We start from the raw sequence: 19,272 nt of genomic DNA on the forward strand, positions 1-19,272 counted from the left end.
GTTAGGAGAATACAGGGAGACTTGGATAGGCTGGGTGAGTGGGCAGATACTTGGCTGATGTCATTCAATGTGAATAAATGTGAAGTTATCCACTTTGGAAGCAGGAACAAGAGGGCAGAGTATTGTCTGAACGGTGTCGAGTTAGGTAAGGGAGAAATGCAAAGAGACCTAGGAGTCCTAGTTCACCAGTCAATGAAGGTGAATGAGCAAGTGCAACAGGCAGTGAAGAGGGCAAATGGAATGTTGGCCTTTGTTACAAGGGGAATTGAATACAAGAGCAAGGATGTCCTTTTGCATTTGTACAGGGCCCTGGTGAGACCACACCTGGAATATTGTGTACAGTTTTGGTCTCCAGGTTTAAGGAAGGACATTCTGGCAGTTGAGGAAGTGCAGCGTAGATTCACTAGGTTGATTCCTGGGATGGCAGGGCTGTCTTACGCAGAGAGATTGGAGAGATTGGGCTTGTACACGCTGGAATTGAGGAGATTGAGAGGGGATCTGATTGAAACGTTTAAGATAATTAAAGGATTTGATAGGATTGAGGCAGGAAATATGTTCCAGATGTTGGGAGAGTCCAGTACCAGAGGGCATGGATTGAGAATAAGAGGTCAGTTATTTAAAACAGAGTTGAGGAAGAGCTTCTTCTCCCAGAGAGTTGTGCAGGTGTGGAATGCACTACCTCGGAAGACGGTGGAGGCCAATTCTCTGGATGCTTTCAAGAAGGAGCTAGATAGATATCTGATGGATAGGGGAATCAAGGGATATGGGGACAAGGCAGGGACTGGGTATTGATAGTGAATGGTCAGCCATGATCTCAGAATGGCGGTGCAGACTCGAGGGGCCGAATGGTCTACTTCTGCACCTATTGTCTATTTTCTATTGCATGGTGGTGGCTGCATCATGCTGTGGGGATACTTCACAGCAGTAGGCCCTGGAAGACTTGTGAAAATAGAGGGTAAAATGAATGCAGGGAAATCCTGAAGGAAAACATGATGCAGTTTGCAAGAAAATTGCAACTTCGGAGATTTATTTTCCAGCAAGACAATAACCTTAAGCATAAAGCACACAGCAATGGCTTAGATATGACAAAGTTAATGTTCTGGAATGGCTAAGTCAGATTCCAGACCTCAATCCAGTTGGGAATTTGTGGCCGGACTTGGAAAAAAAAGTTATTCAATTAATTCCCATTCTTCTTTTCAAAACTGCTCAAACTCTGTCAGGAGGGTTGTGATTAGTGGTGTCCCACAAGGATCTGTTCTGGGACCTCTACTTTTTGTGATTTTTATTAACGACCTGGATGTGGGGGTAGAAGGGTGGGTTGGCAAGTTTGCAGCCGACGCAAAGGTTGGTGGTGTTGTAGATAGTATAGAGGATTGTCGAAGATTGCAGAGAGACTTCTGCATCAGAAGTGGGCTGAGAAGTGGCAGATGGAGTTCAACCCGGAGAAGTGTGAGGTGGTACACTTTGGAAGGACAAACTCCAAAGCAGAGTACAAAGTACATGGCAGGATACTTGGTGGTGTGGAGGAGCAGAGGGATCTGGGGGTACATATCCACAGATCCCTCAAAGTTGCCTCACAGGTAGATAGGGTGGTTAAGAAAGCTTATGGGGTGTTAGTTTTCATAAGTCGAGGGATAGAGTTTAAGAGATGTGATGTAATGATGCAGCTCTATAAAACTCTGGTTAGGCCACACTTGGAGTACTGTGTCCAGTTCTGGTTGCCTCACAATAGGAAGGATGTGGAAGCATTGGAAAGGGTACAGAGGAGGTTTACCAGGATGCTGCCTGGTTTAGAGAGTATGGATTATGATCAGAGATTAAGGGAGCTAGGGTTTTACTCTTTGGAGAGAAGGAGGATGAGAGGAGACATGATAGAGGTATACAAGATATTAAGAGGAACAGACAGAGTAGACAGCCAGTGCCTCTTCCCCAGGGTGCTACCGCTCAGTACAAGAGGACATGGCTTTAAGGTAAGGGGAGGGAAGTTCAAGGGAGATATTAGAGGAAGGTTTTTCACTCAGAGAGTGGTTGGTGCATGGAATGCACTGCCTGAGTCAGTGGTGGAGGCAGACACACTAGTGAAGTTTAAGAGACTACTAGACAGGTATATAGAGGAATTTAAGGTGGGGGGGGGGTTATATGTGAGGCAGCGTTTGAGGGTCAGCACAACATTGTGGGCTGAAGGGCCTGTAATGTGCTGTACTATTCTATGTTCAAAAGTCAATCGTGTTTACAGAGAATGATGTACAAAAAAAAGATGAAGTGATCAGCAGTTCTGAGGGGTGAGCACGCCCTGTTACTGACAGAGGTCAGAGGAGAATGGCCAGATTCGTTCAAGCTGACAGGAAGGTATTACTAACTCAAATAACCACACATTGTAACAGTGATATGCAAAAGAGCATCTCTGAATGCACAACATTCAAACCTTAAAGTGGATGGGCTACTCAAAGCAGCAAACAACCACAAACACACACTCAGAGGCCACTTTATTAGCCTCAGAAGGTGTCTAATAGTGTAGGCTATTTTCTAAATGGAGAGAAAATTAAGAAACTTGAAGTACAAAAGCACTCGAGAGTCCTTGTACAGGATTCCCTGAAAGTTAACTTGCAGGTTGAGTCGGTAGTAAAGAAGGCAATGTTAGCATTCATTTCGAGAGGATTAGGATATAAAAGCAAGGATTTAATGCTGAGGCATTATAAGGCATTGGTCAGATGATACTTGGAATATTTTAAACAATTTTGAGTCCTTTATCTAAGAAAGAATGTGCTGGCATTGGAGAGGATCCAGAGGAGATTCACGAGAATGATCCTGGGAATCAAAGGGTTAATATATGAGGAGCATTTGATGGCTCTGGATCTATACTCACTGAGGTTTAGAAGAATGAGGTGCGGATCTCATTAAAACCTACTGAATATTGAAAAGCCCAGATAAAGGTGGATGTGGAGAGGACTGGATGGCACAGTCTCAGAATAAAATGAATTCTCTTTAGAACAGAGGTAAGGAGAACAACACACACGAAATGCTGGTGGAACGCAGCAGGTCAGGCAGCATCTGTAAGGAGAAGTGCTGTCGATGTTTCAGGCCGAGACCCTTCGTCAGGACTAACTGAAAAGAGAGATAGTAAGAGATTTGAAAGTAGTGGGGGGAGGGGGAAATGCAAAATGATAGGAGAAGACCGGAGGGGTTGGGATGAAGCTAAGAGCTGGAAAGGTGATTGGCAAAAGTGATACAGAGCTGGAGAAGGGAAAGGATCATGGGATGGGAGGCCTCAGGAGAAAGAAAGGGGGAGGGGAGCACCAGAGGGAGATGGAGAACAGGCAGGGTGATGGGCAGAGAGAGAAAAAAAAACAACTAAATATGTCAGGGATGGTGTAAGAAGGGGAGGAGGGACATTAACAGAAGTTAGAGAAGTCAATGTTCATGCCATCAGGTTGGAGGCTACCCAGCTGGTATATAAGGTGTTGTTCCTCCAACCTGAGTGTGGATTCATCTTGACAGTAGAGGAGGCAATGGATAGACATATCAGAATGGGAATGGGACGTAGAATTAAAATGTGTGGCCACTGGGAGATCCTGCTTTTTCTGTGCGTAGGTGTTCAGCAAAATGGTCTCCCAGTCTGCTTCGGGGAATGAGGATGAGGAGGAGTTAGCCAGACGGGGGTGAATCTAAGGAATTCATTGTCCCAGACTTGTATGGAGGCCAAGTTCTAATTAGTTAAGGTGTGAAATGTTATGCAGAGAAAACAGGAGAATTGGTTTAAGAAGAATAATAAATAAACCATGACTGAATGGTGGAGCAGACTCAATGGACCAAATGATCTAATTTTGCTTCTACAGTATGTCCAATGTCATTAGGTTCTTGAATCATCTGGAACAACTCCAGTATTGTATAGTACCACAGTGTGTCACATTAATGTAGCAGTTAGTATGACGCCATTACAGCTCAGGGCACTGGAATCCTGAGTTTAATCCCTGTGACCTCTGTACATCTTCCCTGTGGAATGCGTGGGTTTCCTCTGGACACTCCGTTTCCTCCACAGTCCACAGACATTAGTAATCTAACTTGTCATTGTAAATTGCCTCAAGTAGGTCAGAGTTCAATCGGGAATTGCTGGGCAATCTGGCCCCAAGGGACAGAAGAGCTTACTCCATGCCAATTTCCTCAGTAAAATAAAGCTCTATTGGGTCCCTCAGTATAACAACACTATCAAGAGTACATCTTAGATGCTGGAAATCAAAGTAACACACACAAAATGCTGGAGGAACTCAGCAGGACTAGTGGCATCTATGAAAAAGAGTAAACAGTTGGGCCAAGACCCTTCATCAGGCCTGGCCTGCTGAGGTCCTCTAGCATTTTGTGTGTATACAACGCTATGATAACTTGTTTTAATTTGTTTTAATTAAAATTTAAAATTTGTTTTAATTGTTTTGTTTCTTTAATAATTTATAGACAATTCTATATTTTTCTTGTGAATTTGTGTCTATGTGCCTGTGATGTTTTCCATTTTACCTACACATGGATGAGCTTGCTCTCTTGACAATAACCCTTCAAACATAACTGGCCGATTTGCTGTCCTGGAAAACTGCTTTACAGGGATGAGAAGCAAAAATATCAAAAAGATCAAGAGGGCAAAAAAATCTGCAGAGTTAAAATAAGAATAATAATTAAGATTAAAATCATAAAGAAATGTAACTTACCCGAGCTGTGAAATCAACAGCAGCTCCTCGGTTCAATAGCAGAGTGGCTACATTTACATTTCCGTAGTGGGCAGCGATATGAAGGGGAGTAAACCCACTCTGTCAATAGGAGGAAAAGAGAACAAGATTAATGTCCATAATCATTTTCCAGGTGTCCACCACTTAAAGGTACAATAACATTGTTGTTCACGCAAAAGTGGTCTTAAATTCTGACTGCTTCAGAAGTATTCTGAGCTGCCCGGCAAACATGTAACTTGGGTCACCAGTGCATGCCTTTGATTTACTGAGAGCAGCGTGGGGACATTGGGAAATGTCAGAGTCTGTTCATATTTTGCAGAACTATATTTGTACTTGTCTTTCAGTTCAGCTAAATTAGAAATATCCTGTGGTTCTAGTTCTATTAGCCAACAGATTTGCAATATGGCGATGGAGTGATTCCAGGCCACAGCTCTGACCTGAGGACTTGTAGAGAAATTTAAGAAATTAAGAAGTCAAGAACTCATAATGTTCATGGTATTATTTAAAGGTAAGATAATTGAAAAATCCTCTGGTGTACTTCAAAGAACTTTGATTTTGAACTTGCTGCCTGATGTATAGCTGATATTACATATTCACTGCAGGCTTATTACAGATCACTATTATTATGTTAAAATATTGCAGTCAAGACGCATAGCAAAACATTGAGGTCATGGACAAGTTTCTGAGCAGCTGCAGCCTATCACCAGCTGCTGATACTTTATAACACACGTTTCTGAGGCCTGGGCAGGAAGAAGGCAAATGTCTATTACCCCAAAATCAATACTCTGTACATCCTACCTAATATTATAGTACTCAACAATTAAAACTTACCATTTCATTGAATAACTATAGCATAGCCTGAGGTACTGCAATTATTTGAAGGGACAGTAATTTAAAGAAAATATACAGCCTTGAGGCACTTAAACTCTTTAAGCATTACATGCTAGTCAGTCACATTAGGTGAAAAGAAGAACCCGAGGTATGTGGTACACCACAGGTTAGCATCCAGTAACACGGGTGGTTTATTCACATTCCCCCCATGTCAGTGGTAGTCTGGTGATGTTCATATTTTTGTATGAACAGTGGCAAAAAAAGACAGGTCTGCCAAGTGTTAATTGGCATACAATTAGCAGAGTTATGCATGCAGATTCTAAAGAGATGCTACGAAAAGTAATTTTAGAAAATGTATATCCCAGAGGATCCTGCTCTAGAAATGAATGAAGGGAGAAATGTTACCATCAAGATGAAGTACTGTACACTCACCACATTGTTATAGTATTGGCAAGGTTGAAGAATGACAGGTTGTTTCAATAGAACCACAAGCCCAATGAATGTCACCACACAGCTTTCTGGAACAATACTATGGGCCTCATAGAATGACTGAACAGAAACAATGTAAACATTGTGGTGGCAAAGCTGTGACAACAGTTATCCTGTGGTGTTGATAAAGCACCTGCTTGTATAAAATTAATTTTCAACACACCTTTAGGCCCTCTTCAATTGTGCTACTTGCAAAATCATCCACAGTCTCCATGCAGAGGTTATTAGGTATGATTTGAAAATGAAAGGTTCACTAAATGCAGGGAGGATAGAACAAACACTATGACAATGACAACAATTCAAATGTTGGTCTTAAAGGGGCATCAAATCCAGCAAACTTAGCTTTAGGAATATAAAAAAATTAAAATCTATTCCAAAAAAATAAGTTTTGACACTCTGATTATCAATAGCTTGAATTGCATGGAATGGTCCTGATTTTCTCACACAATTTCAGTGGGAAGGATCTGATATGGCAGGCAGGTCAGGCAGGTTAGATCAAATGGCATTAAGTGAGTTAGCCAAATAAATACAGAATTAGCTTAGTGGACAGTTAGGGTTGCTTTTCAGATTGGAGGCCTATGACCAGTAGTGTGCTACAGAGGAAAGTGTGGGATTCCCTATTATTCATTTGAATGGTTTGAATGAGGATATAAGACCCATGATAATACATTTATTAACAAAGTATGTATACTGTATACAACCTTGAGATTCATCTCCTTACAGGCAGCCACTAAACAAAGAAACTTGATAGAACCCATTAAAAAAATAACCTCAGACACCCAATATGCAGAAAGAAAACCAAATCATGCAAACAATACAAATAAGCAAACAATGTTCAGAACTGCAGACGACAAAAGTGAGTCCACAGCCACAAAACCAGTCATAGACGATCCAGAAGCCTGCTAGTTGCAGGCCACAGCCTCAGTTCAGTGCAGAAATGAGTAAACCTCACAGAACAGCAAGACACCCTGACCTCTTCAATCTGGCCCAGCACCTAAATTGGCCTAACAGCAGGTCATTCCTCACTCCCACGACCAAGGCCCTGCCGTTTCGATATGTTTTCAGACCTGGGACATGTGGCCGAAACTCGGCCCATACCTAACCTTTCCAATTCAGCCCAATACTTAAATAGGCTTGATTCTCACTCTCACATGACTGTCTCGCCTCGGTTCTGATGCTTCAAATCTTCTCCAAGTCCACTCCAGCAGCCAAATATTGGCTCATTCCCTGCTCTTAGGCCCAGGTCCCACTGCCTCGATTCAGCCCTCACGTTCCACTCCGCTCCTGCACCTACAAGACTTCAGTTCAAGATGCAATAATGCCAGGTTGTACTCCAAAAGGGAAGTTACAGGCTATTCTTTGTAATGATTGCTTCTTTCAAGAAAAGGTGTGATTAATAAAGTAGTTAATAGTTGCTGCTGTTCTTCACCAGTGCCATCTAAAACTGGAAGATTGTGGATAACAATAAAATTGGTATCAAAATGGCAGTGCTGAGTAAGAGTTTGGTGGTCTAAAGATACAGAAGGATCTTAATGAACAGAGGAAGTGGGCCAAGGAATGCCAAATGGAACTAAACTTGGAAAAGTGCAAGGCAATGCATTTTGGCAGGTTAAATCAGGGAGAACATACACAACAGGACAGAGAATTCTAGGGAATGCTACTCACATGCACTTGTGCTTGTGGCAATATACATATGTAACTTTGAGATAGTTCCCTGAAAGGGATGACACAGGTTGACAAGGTGGTGAAGATGCAGTATGGCGCACTTGCCTTCATCAGTCAGGGCAGTGAGTACAAAGGTTGGGACACAATCTTATTGCTGTTGATGAGACTGCTTCTGGAATCTTGTGGGCAGGTCTGGTCACCATTCCATAGGAAGAATGTGATTGAGCGAGAAAGGTAGACAAGGATTTTGCTGGGATTGTAAGGAGAGATTCTTTTCCCTAGAATGACTGTTTAGAGATTCAGAAAATTATGAGAGGCACAGATATACTAGATAATCACATTCTTTTTCCCAATGCCATGCTGCCTAAGTTTAAATTTAGACAGAAAGATTTACAATCTTACGTTAAAGGCATTTTTTTCCTCCAAAGGGCTATGGGTATTTGAACAAATGGTAGGCTTAGATCTAAAGGATTACATTTAAAAGTTAGATATTGGGCCAAACACAAGGAAATGAGATTACTCAGGTTGGAATGCTATCACCGGGAAATGGGATTACTCAGATGGACTGTTTATCACAGGGAAATGGGATTACTCAAATTGGAACGCTTAACATAGGGAATTGAGATTACTCAGGTTGTAACGCTTAACACAGGGAAATGAGATAAATCAGATTGGAATGCTATCACAGGAAAATGGGATTATTCAAATTGGAATGCTATCACAGAGAAATGGGATTACTCAGATGGACTGTTTATCATAGGGAAATAAGATTACTCAGGTTCGAACACTATCACAGGGAAATGGGATTACTCAAATTGGAATGCAATCACAGACACAGGATTACACAGGTTGGACTGTTTATCACAGGGTAAACGGATTACTCAGATTGGAATGGAATTACAGAGAAATGGGATTACTCAAATTGGAATGCCATCACAGGGTAATGGGATTACTCAGATTGGAACGTTTATCACAGGGAAATGGGATTACTCAGATTGGAACGTTTATCACAGGGAAATGGGATTACTCAAATTGGAACGCCATCACAGGGAAATGCGATAACTCAGATTGGAACGCTATCATGGTGAATTGGGATTACTGAGGTAGGAACGCTACATAGGGTAATGGGATTACTCAGATTGGAACGTTTATCATAGGGAAATGAGATTAATCAGATTGGAACACTATCGCAGGGAAATGGTAATACTCAGATTGGAACACTATCACAGAGAAATGGGATTACTCAGGTTGGAACGCTTATTACAGAAATGGGATTACTCAGATTGGAACGTTTATCACAAGGAAATGGGATTACTCATAATGGAACCCTATCACAGGGAAATAGAATTATTCAGATTGGAACACTTATCAGCAGGAATGAATTGTGCTGAAGGCCCTGTTTCCATGTTGTCAAATTGTATGACTTTTTAGCTCCAAAGCTCTGGGATGTTTGTCTGGAGTTATCTGCTAATTATGAGAACTCCTGCAGAATATTATAAGATCTTAAGTCCATAACACTTTAAGATATAGGAGCAGAATTAGGCCATTTGGCCCATTGAGCCTACTCCGCCATTTCATAATGACTGATCCAATTTTCTTCTCAGCCCCAATCTCCTGCCTTCTCCCTGTATCCCTTCATACCCTGTCCAATCAAGAATCTATCAACTTCTGTCTTAAATATACCTGAAGGCTTGGCCTTTACAGCTGCCTGTGGCAAACAATTCCACAGATTCACCACTCTTTGGATAACAAAAATTCCTCCTCATCTCCGTTCCAAAAGCTATGCCCCTCTATTCTAAGGCTTTGTCCTTTGGTCTTAGACTCCTCCATCATAGGAAACATCCTCTCCACATCCACTCTGTCAAGTCCATTCACTATTTGATAGGTTTCAATGAGGTCTCCCCGCATTCTTCTGAATTCTAGTGAATACAGGCCCAGAGTCATTAAATGCTCTTCATATGACAAGCCATTCAATCCTGGAATCATTTTCATAGGACTCCTTTTGAGCCTCTCCAATTTTAGCATATACTTTCAATGATAAGGGGATCAAACTGCTCAGAACACTCCAAATGTCCGCACCAGTGCTTTATAAAGTCTCAACATTACATCCTTGCTTTTATATTCTTGTTCACTTGAAATGAATGCTAGCATTACATTTTCCTTCCTCACCACAGTCTCAACCTGCAAATTATCCTTTAGGGAATCCTGCACAAGGACTCCCAAGTCCCTTTGCATCTCAGTTTTTTGTATTTTCTCACCAGTTAGAAAATATAGAAACATAGAAAACCTACAATATAGGCCCTTTGGTCCACAAAGCTGTGCCAAACATGTCCTTACCTGAGAAATTACCTACATTACCCATAGTCCTCTATTTTTCTCTGCTCCATAAACCCATCCAGGATTCTCTTAAAAAACCCTATCGTATCAGCCTCTACCTCCACCACCGTCGCCGGCAGCCCATTCCATGCACTCACCACTCTCTGTGTAAAAAACTTGCCCCTGATATCTCCTCTGTACCTTCTTCCAAGCACCTTAAAACCACGTCCTGTTAGCTATTTCAGCCCTGGGAAAAAGACTCTGCCTATCCACAGCATCAATGCCTCTCATCATCTTATATACCTTTATCAGGTCACCTCTCATCCTCCGTCGCTCCAAGGAGAAAAGGCCCATTTCATGCAACCTATTCTCATAAGGCATGCTCCCCAATCCAGGCAACATCCTTGTAAATCTCCTCTGCACCCTTTCTGTAGATTCCACAGCCTTCCTGTAGTGAGGCGACCAGAACTGAGTACAGTCCGCCAAGTGGGGTCTTCTTACAAATAATTCTGCCTCACTCTTTTCCTTTAAACAGTAAGAGGGCATTATGGGATTATAATGTGGACTAACTGGCCTACAGTTTCCTTTCTTCTGCCTTTCTCCCTTCTTGAAGAATGGAGTGACATTTGCAATTTTCCAGCCTTCTAGAACCATTCCAGAATCTAGAGATTCTTGAAAGATCATTACTAATGCCTCCACAATCTCTTCAGCCACCTCTTTCAGAACCCTGGGGGTGAACACCATCTGGTCCAGGTGACTTATCTACCTTCAGACGTTCCAGTTTCCCAAGAACCTTCTCTCTTGTAATGGTAACTTCAAACACTTCAGGACCCCTGACACCTGGACACACTGCTAGTGTCTTCCAAGGTGAAGAAAGTAGTGTCTTCTATCAGGTCCATATTTTCATGACATGGACTACACAGACACATTTACTGCCCTTTTCCACTGCTGTTCTAAACTATTCTATCATGTGATGCTATAATTGTCAGACTTCACAGTTTTATTCTTGCCCAGTCTGTGCCCTGGTCAGATCCCACTTGGAGTACTGTGCTCAGTTCTGGTCGCCTCAATACAGGAAGGATGTGGAAACCATAGAAAGGGTGCAGAGGTGATTTACAAGGATATTGCCTGGATTGGGGAGCATGCCTTATGCGAATAGGTTGAGTGAACTTGGCATCCTCTCCTTGGAGCAATGGAGGATGAGAGATGATCTGATGGAGGTGTACAAGATGATAAGAGGCATTGATCATGTGGATAGTCAGAGGCTTCTTCCCAGGGCTGAAATGGCTAACACAAAATGGCATAGTTTTAAGGTGCTTGGGAGTAGGTACAAAGGAGATGTCAGGGGTGAGTTTTTTACACAGAGAGTGATAAGTGCATGGAATGGGCTGCTGGCAACGGTGGTGTAGGTGGGTCTTTTAAGAGACTCCTGGATAGGCACATGGACCTTATAAAAATAGTGGGCTATGTGTAACACTAAGTAATTTCTAAAGTAGGGTCTTGTTCGGCACAGCTTTGTGGGCCAAAGGGCTAGTATTGTGCTGTAGGGTTTCTATGTTTCTATGTTTTAAGAAAATCAAATTTAATTTTAATGAGAAAGTGCATGGAGGAGAATTAAATGCAGGAGAGCTGCACAGGACTGCAAAACAACACAAAAGCTGAATTATGGATTCTTGTCAAAATCAGAAATACAAAATAATATGAGAAAATGCCAATAAATGTAATAGATATACAATAATATAGTCTTAGCCATTGTGGAACTCACTGATATCCCCATGGCCAGCTAATGTATATACTTAGCTGCTCTAGAGGTGTATCTAAAAATAATCCACTCATTTTAACCTGGATTTATAAAAATAATGCACTCTGTAGTGCATCAACATTTAACTCAGGAAAATGTACACATCATGCATTGGTATATACCCACTAAAGAGAACCACTTTGAATGTAATTTTTGTATATATATTTTTAAGGTGATTTTTAATTGGTAACTTTAGTTAAACTGCAATTTAACCCATTCCCCTATTATATTATTAATGAAATTGATATAACATCATCTTAACTTTTATTTAATTTACAAGGAGTGAGATGAAACCAGATTTCATGGAAATTAATGCGAACATCATGATTGCCAGCATAATAAACCAAGCAGTTATACAGTAATATAAATCTTATGGGAGACCTTTAGAATATAAATGAGAACATTTGAAGAAGTCTAGACAAATACCTCTGTGGTTCTATTCACCATCATCTGGAACAGCATTAAAAAGAAACAGAAACATTGTCATGAAAAAGGAAGAAAAATTAAAATTTTAAGCTGGAAAGGAACTTCAAAAAAAAGAACTATCTATCGGTGAAGACATAAAGGATCCTTCTGAATAGAAAGCAGCAGAGTTAATACATTGTAACTGAACATAAAGCATTGTGTAATTATACATAATCCATATGTGAAGGCTATTAAAAGCAGCATACACCAATAGTTTGAAATATGTCCTAAGGTCACAGAAGATGTGATGGCAAATGTATAGCACAGCAAGTTCTCTTTGATTTTAAATTACTTCACAAGAACAAAATACAATTACATACTCCACCAAACATTTAGAATTATCTTTTAAAATTAATGGTCCAAACATGTAAAACCTTTTAAGAGAGGTGCTGATAAAACTCTGTATCAAAACTGTATGAAGTATTTGATGGTAAAATACAGAAGCCAGTATCAGAGACCCGAGGCCTGATCTCCATTCACAGAAACATCAGTTTTATTCTTATTCCTGTCTTTCTTTTCAATAGGAACAAGAAGGCATGTTGCAGAGCAGTAATTACTAGATATTAGTAATTATGAGTTTAAAATTAGAGAGTGATGAATAATTGGGGCAGGAGAATTAGGCAGAAAATATTCTGCCAAATAAATTATACAAAAACTCCTCAATTCTTAACTGAATCTTCTTTTAATTTTTATATAATAATATTAATAAGTACTTTATTGATCCCAAAATTCGCAGTGTGCAGACTTAATTAATAATAAAGTACAGAATAACATAATTTACCAATCTACAATAATAATTTACAAAATAATAAAATAGAAACTATTGCACTATGATGTGTGTTCTCCTGTCACATGGAGATGAACTGTTGTATATATTTATTGCATTTGTTAGGAAAGATTTTCTGTTACAGCCCTTGTGACAGCGGAGCTGAATGAGTCTGCTCAAAAGAGTACTCCACTGCTTATTCAGTAGGTCATGGAGAGGATGTTCTAGGTTATACAATATTATTTCCCTTAACAATTATTCACTTGGGTCCCTACAATGGAATGGGTTTCTTTAGGAGCTGTACGTAATAAATCTGAATTTTTCTGAGATGTACTGTATCTAGATCTCCCAATCTTATAACAGATTCACAGAATCTTTAATGAATCAACATAAATAAACCTTATATACAATACCATCTCCCAGTGGTGCTGTACTGAGTTGCAATAGAAGAACTCAAAGGCTGGGACTGCCATATGAAGAGAGATTAAGCTAGTATGAACCAGAATTTAGTGAACTAATTAAAACTTTAAAAATTCTGACAAGGTTAGTTGAATTGAGTGCTCCTCTGGCTGGAGCCACAGTTATTGGGCAAGAAATTTGGTAATAAGATGAGGAGAAATGTTTGCATTCAGAAAGTGGTGAACCTTTGAAATTCAGTAATACAGGACATTATGGAAGCCAAGTTGCTAACATTTTTAAAATAAATTTGCATCAAGAAGTATGGGAATAGAGCAGGAACACAACATTAAGATAACTGATCAGACATAATTGTACTGAATGATGGTGCAGGTTTGAAGGCTGAATTGAGTGGATATATACAACTATAATATTAACGTTGTTTCTCCCTCTAAGAATGCTGCCTGTTTACATGACTATTTACATGTTCTTTTCAGTTTTATTTCAAATTTCCATCATCCATAATAGTTTGCTTGAACCAATCTTTATCTCACCTAGGATGAGTCTTCAGAAGATCCCAAGTATGTACAAATTAAACCCAATTTATTTTGACAAATCATAAACACATGAGATTCTCTATATGCTGGAAATCCAGAATAACAGTCACAAAATGCTGGAGGAATTCAGCAGGTCAGTCAATGTTTCAGGAAAAAAAACCTTTCTTCATGACTGATGAACGGTGTCCATCGTTTTGTGCATGTTGCTCTGGATTTCCAGCATCGTGTTTGTGTCTGCAGAATCTCTAATGTCAATTGCAACAACCGTTTAGAAACTGAAAATACATTGTTTAATTGTGAGCAAAGGGGAGATCAGTAAAATAAGTTGTTATGCATATTCAGTTGAGTATGTATAAATGGAGCACAGATTACATCCTGAATAGCATTTAATACTCTATATATGGAGCATAGAATATATCCTGAATAGATTTAAAGTAAAATATATCAGAATAAATACACTACTGTGAAATGAAGAAACTGTTCATTGAGTTAAAACACACACAATCTTATTAATATGGTGATGCCTATTCAGCATTCTCTTTCTAATTAGGGCAAGGAGTCTCACCTTTGACTGCACATCGGCATTGTGGTCATTCTGTAACAGCAAAGCAGCAGATTTGGTATCATCTTTCCTTGCAGCAATATGTAGGGCTGGTAAGCGCACCTTTCCTTTGGTGTCATTTTCAAGTAAGATAGCAACAACCTGGTTGTGACCCTGTTGCAGTGCGACTGCCAGGGGAGTGAACCCATCCTGGCAACACAAAAACAAGAATTTTATAGAAACAAAACAAAAATTAATATTATGCTGAGCTGTAAATTTAAAGGTAAATGCAAGGCAAGGTCAGTAATCCCGCCACAGAACTACAAGAGCTTGCTCCAGCATTTATGGGTGGAACTGAGCAATAAGAAGGGTATGACCACAATAATGTGGCTATATTATAGACCACCCAACAGTCCGCAGGGTTTAAAGGAACAAACTTGTAGAGAGATCACAGACTTGCAAGAAACAATTGTGGAAGTAGGTGATTTTAACTTCCCATATATTGACTGGGACTCCCATAATGTAAGGGTTGGATGGGAAAGAGTTTGTAAGGAAAGTTTCCTTAATCAGTGCATAGAAATCCCAACTAGAGTGAGTGCAATACTGCAATACTAGATCTCCTATTAGGGAATGAGACAGGGTAGGTGACAGACGTTTGTGTAGGGCAACACTTTGCATCTAGAGATCATAACACCATTAGTATCAAGGTAATTATGGAAAAGGAAAGGTCTGGTCCTTGGGTTGAGGTTCTAAATTGGTGAAAGGCTAATTTTGATGGTATCAGAAAGGGTCTGGCAAGTAGGATTTGGATAGGCATTTTTTTAGCAAGGTATACATGGCAAGTGGAAGGCTATCAAAAGTGAAACTTTGAGAGTACAGGGTTTTGTATGGTCCTGTCAGAATAAAGGCCAGGGATAATAGATTTAGGGGACATTGGCTTTCAATAGACATTGAGACCCTGGCTAAGAAAAATGAAGTACATAGCAGGTACAGGCAGGCAGGAACATATGACGTGCTTGAAGAGTAAAGAAATGCAAGGGAACACTTAAGAAGAAAATCAGGAAGGCAAGAAGAACACATAAGGTTGCTCTGGCAGATAAGGTGAAGAAAATTTCTTAAGGACTCTACAGATATATTAAGAGCAAAAGGATAGGAAGGGACAAAATTGGTTCTCTGGAGTGATAATCTATTCATGGAGTCTAAGAAGACTAGGGAGATCTTAATTAGATACTTTTTTGCATGCATCTGTGTTTACTTGTCTATAGATGTGAGGCAAAGCAGCAGTGAGATCATGGATCCTACACAGATTACAGAGGAGGATATTTTTGCTGTATTGATGAAAATTAGAGTGGCTATATCCCCAGGGCCTGACAAGGTGTTCTCTTGGACCCTGTGGGAGACAAGCATAGAAATTGCAGGATATTTAAAACATCTTTAGTCATGGGTGAGGTTTCAGAGGATTGGAGGATGGATAATGCAGTCCATTGCTTATGACACGTTTTAAGAATAAGCCAAGGAATTATAGGCCGGTGAGTCCGATATCAGTAGTGGGAAAGTTATTGGAAAGTATTTTAAGCAATGGGATATATGAGTATTTGGATAGATTTGAACTGATTAAGGGTAGTCAGCAAGCCTTTTTGCATGGTAAGTCATGTATAACCAACCTAAAGAGTTTTTCCAAGGAAGTTGCCAGGAAAGTTGATTACAAAAGGTAACGGATGTTGTCTGCATGGACTTTAATGAGACCTTTGATAAGGACTCGCATGGTCAAGAAGACCAAGAAAGTTGAGTTGCTTGGCATTCATACAGGTCCATAAGGTGGAGCGGTAAAGAAAGCTTTTGGCATATTGCAAGGCAACACACACAAAATGCTGGAGGAACTCAGCAGGTCAGGGAGCATCTATGGAAAAGAGTTATCAGTTGATGTTTCAGGTAGAGAAAAGGGGGTAGATACCTGAAATAAACAGTGAGGGGAGAGGAATGAGAATACTTGGAAGGTGATAGGTGAAGCCAGGTGAGTGGAAAGGTATATGTGACTGTGGTAGTAGATCCAGGTGAGCTTATGGTCAAAGAATCTTTACACAATACATTGATTAATGAAGGCACATTGGCTTTTATAAATCTAAGTAGTGAGTACAGGAAATGGGAAATTGTTTAAGATGTTGATGAGGCCTAATTTGGAATATTGTTTACTGTTTTGGTCACCCACCTGCAGGAGAGATGTAAATAAGATTGACTGAGTGCAGACAAAATTTACAAGGATGTTGCATGGACTTGAGGACCCAGGGTATTGGGAAAGAGTGAATAGATTAGGACTTTACTCCCTAGAACAGAGAAGATTGAGGGGAGTTCCATAGAGGTATACAAAATTGTGAGGAGAATAGATAGGATAAATGCAAGCAAAGTTTCTCTACAGAGGATTGGTGAGGCTACAACTAGAGGTCATGGGTTAAGGGTGAAATATGAAATGTTTAAGAAGAATATGAGGAGGAACTTCACAGAACATGCTAGGAGTGTGGAATGCGCTGCCAGCAAAAGTGGGGGATACAGGGTTAATTTTAACATTTAAGAAAAGTTTGGATAGATAAATGGATGAGAGGGGTATAGAAGGCTCAGGTTTGGATGTTTGTTGATGGAGCTAATTAAATTAATGCAAGCTGACTAGATGGGCCAAATGGCCTGTTTCTGTGCTGTACTGTTCTATTACTCTATGACTCTTCAACCCAGCTTCTCCTGAAATGAGTAACCTATATACCTTGTCCCTCAGTGGCATTTGACATTTCCTGTGACCACAAATACAATCTCATATGGACAGCAAGACTACTTTATCCATGGAGATCCAGGTCACAGTTATTCTCAGCTTCCTAACCTCTCTACTATTTCAGCTGCTACTGCAGTGCCTTCTTTACAGAAAGAACATGCCTTCTCTGGGCAAGTTTACCAGCCTACTTGAGACCCTCTGATATCTTGGGAGTGTGTTGAATTTTCATTTATTTTTGACTTTCTTGGCACTTATAGCCAATCCGGTACTGCCATTACAAATGATCCCAGTGATGAACATAATGTGCTAGGTTTTCTGAATGAAACTTTTGTCACAAACTGAGCTAACATTTGTCATGCCAAAATGGTTGATTGAGATGATCATTAATTGTTGACAAATAGGCTGTTGAAACCTAAACAGCACTCAGTCAGAAAAAGCCCTTTAATGTTTTTCAAGCAACACACACAAAATGCTAGTGAAACGCAGCAGGCCAGGCAGCATCTATAGGAAGAAGCAGTCAACGTTTTGGGTCGAGACCCTTTGAAAGGACTAACTGAAAGAAAAGACAGTAAGAGATTGGAAAGTGGGAGGGGAGGGGGAAATCTGAAATGATAGGAGAAGACAGGAGGGGGAGGGATGAAGCTAAGAGCTGGAAAGTTGATTGGCAAAAGGGATACAAGGCTGGAGAAGGAAGAGGATCATGGGAAGGGAGGTCTAGGGAGAAAGAAAGTGGGAGGGGAGCACCAGAGGGAGATGGAGAACAGGCAAGGAGTGAATGTGAGAGGGACAGAGAGAGAAAAAAACGGGGAGGAATAATAAATAAATAAGGGATGGGGTGAGAAGGGAAGGAGGGGCATTAATGGAAGTTAGAGAAGTCAATGTTCATGCCATCAGGTTGAAGGCTACCCAGACCGAATATCAGGTGTTGTTCCTCCAACCTGAGTGTGGCTTCATCCTGATAGTAGAGGAGGCCATGGATAGACATATCAGAATGGGAATGGGACATGGAATTAAAATGCGTGGCCACTGGGAGATCCTGCTATCTCTGGCAGACAGAGTGCAGGTGTTCAGCGAAACAGTCTCCCAGTCTGCATCGGGTCTCACCACACGGCCGCACTGGGAGCACCAGACGCAGTATACCACACCAGCAGACTCACAGGTGCAGTGGCGCCTCACCTAGAAGAACTGTCTGGGGCCCTGAATGGTAGTGAGGGAGAAAGTGTAAGGGTAGGTGTAGCACTTGTTCCGCTTACAAGGATAAGTGCTGGGAGGGAGATAGGTGGGAAAGGATGGGGGCATGAATGGACAAGGGAGTCACGTAGGGAGCAAACCCTGTGCAAAGCAGAAAGGGGGGTGGGAAAGATGTGCTTGGTAGTGGGATCCCATTGGATGTGGCAGAAGTTACAGCAAATTATATGTTGGACCCGGAGACTGGTAGGGTGTTAGGTGAGGACAAGGGGAACCCTAACCTGAGTGGGGTAGTGGGAGGATGGGATGAGCGCAGATGTGCGTGAAATGGGAGAGTTTTTTCAATTTCTTTTTCTCTTGAAAGCATTGTTCACAAACTGGGGGATAACTTCATAGCTGCTGGCTATTCTCTATTGTCAAACCCAAATAGCTATTTTTGCTTATTGAACCTCTGCACCTGTTCAGTACCTGTCACTGCATTCTTTGATGTCACAGTCATTATGAAAAGTATACTGTTTGAGATTTTCACAATCACCTTTCTTTCTGACCTAATGAAAGTGACTATAAACTCAAATACTAGCAGTGTTTTCCATGCAGTTATTTCACTGATTATCAGGAAGAAGAGCGATAAAAAAGAATAATTTTAAAGCCATATAAGGTCAAACCTGAATGCATAAAGTAACTCCAAAATTAGGACAACTTATTGTAGACTATTGGAAAGTGAGCAAACTGTTCCAATGGATAACAAAATTAACCAACAGATTCAAAGATAAAATTACAA

General features: G+C 40.6%; 1 protein-coding gene across 2 annotated transcripts in view; it reads right to left on the reverse strand.

The window, feature by feature from the left end:
- ank2b (ankyrin 2b, neuronal) overlaps positions 1 to 19,272 on the reverse strand; it is an 801,710-nt gene that overhangs the window by 297,212 nt on the left and 485,226 nt on the right. For both annotated transcript variants that reach the window (XM_059988791.1, XM_059988792.1), the window contains 2 exons: positions 14,567 to 14,752; positions 4,698 to 4,796 (listed from right to left, as the gene is read on the reverse strand). In XM_059988791.1, the coding sequence (XP_059844774.1) occupies positions 4,698 to 4,796; positions 14,567 to 14,752 (285 nt within the window). The remainder of the gene's footprint in view (positions 1 to 4,697; positions 4,797 to 14,566; positions 14,753 to 19,272) is intronic.

This window comes from Hypanus sabinus, chromosome 14 (assembly GCF_030144855.1).
Source record: "Hypanus sabinus isolate sHypSab1 chromosome 14, sHypSab1.hap1, whole genome shotgun sequence".
NCBI classification, from domain to species: Eukaryota; Metazoa; Chordata; class Chondrichthyes; order Myliobatiformes; family Dasyatidae; genus Hypanus; species Hypanus sabinus.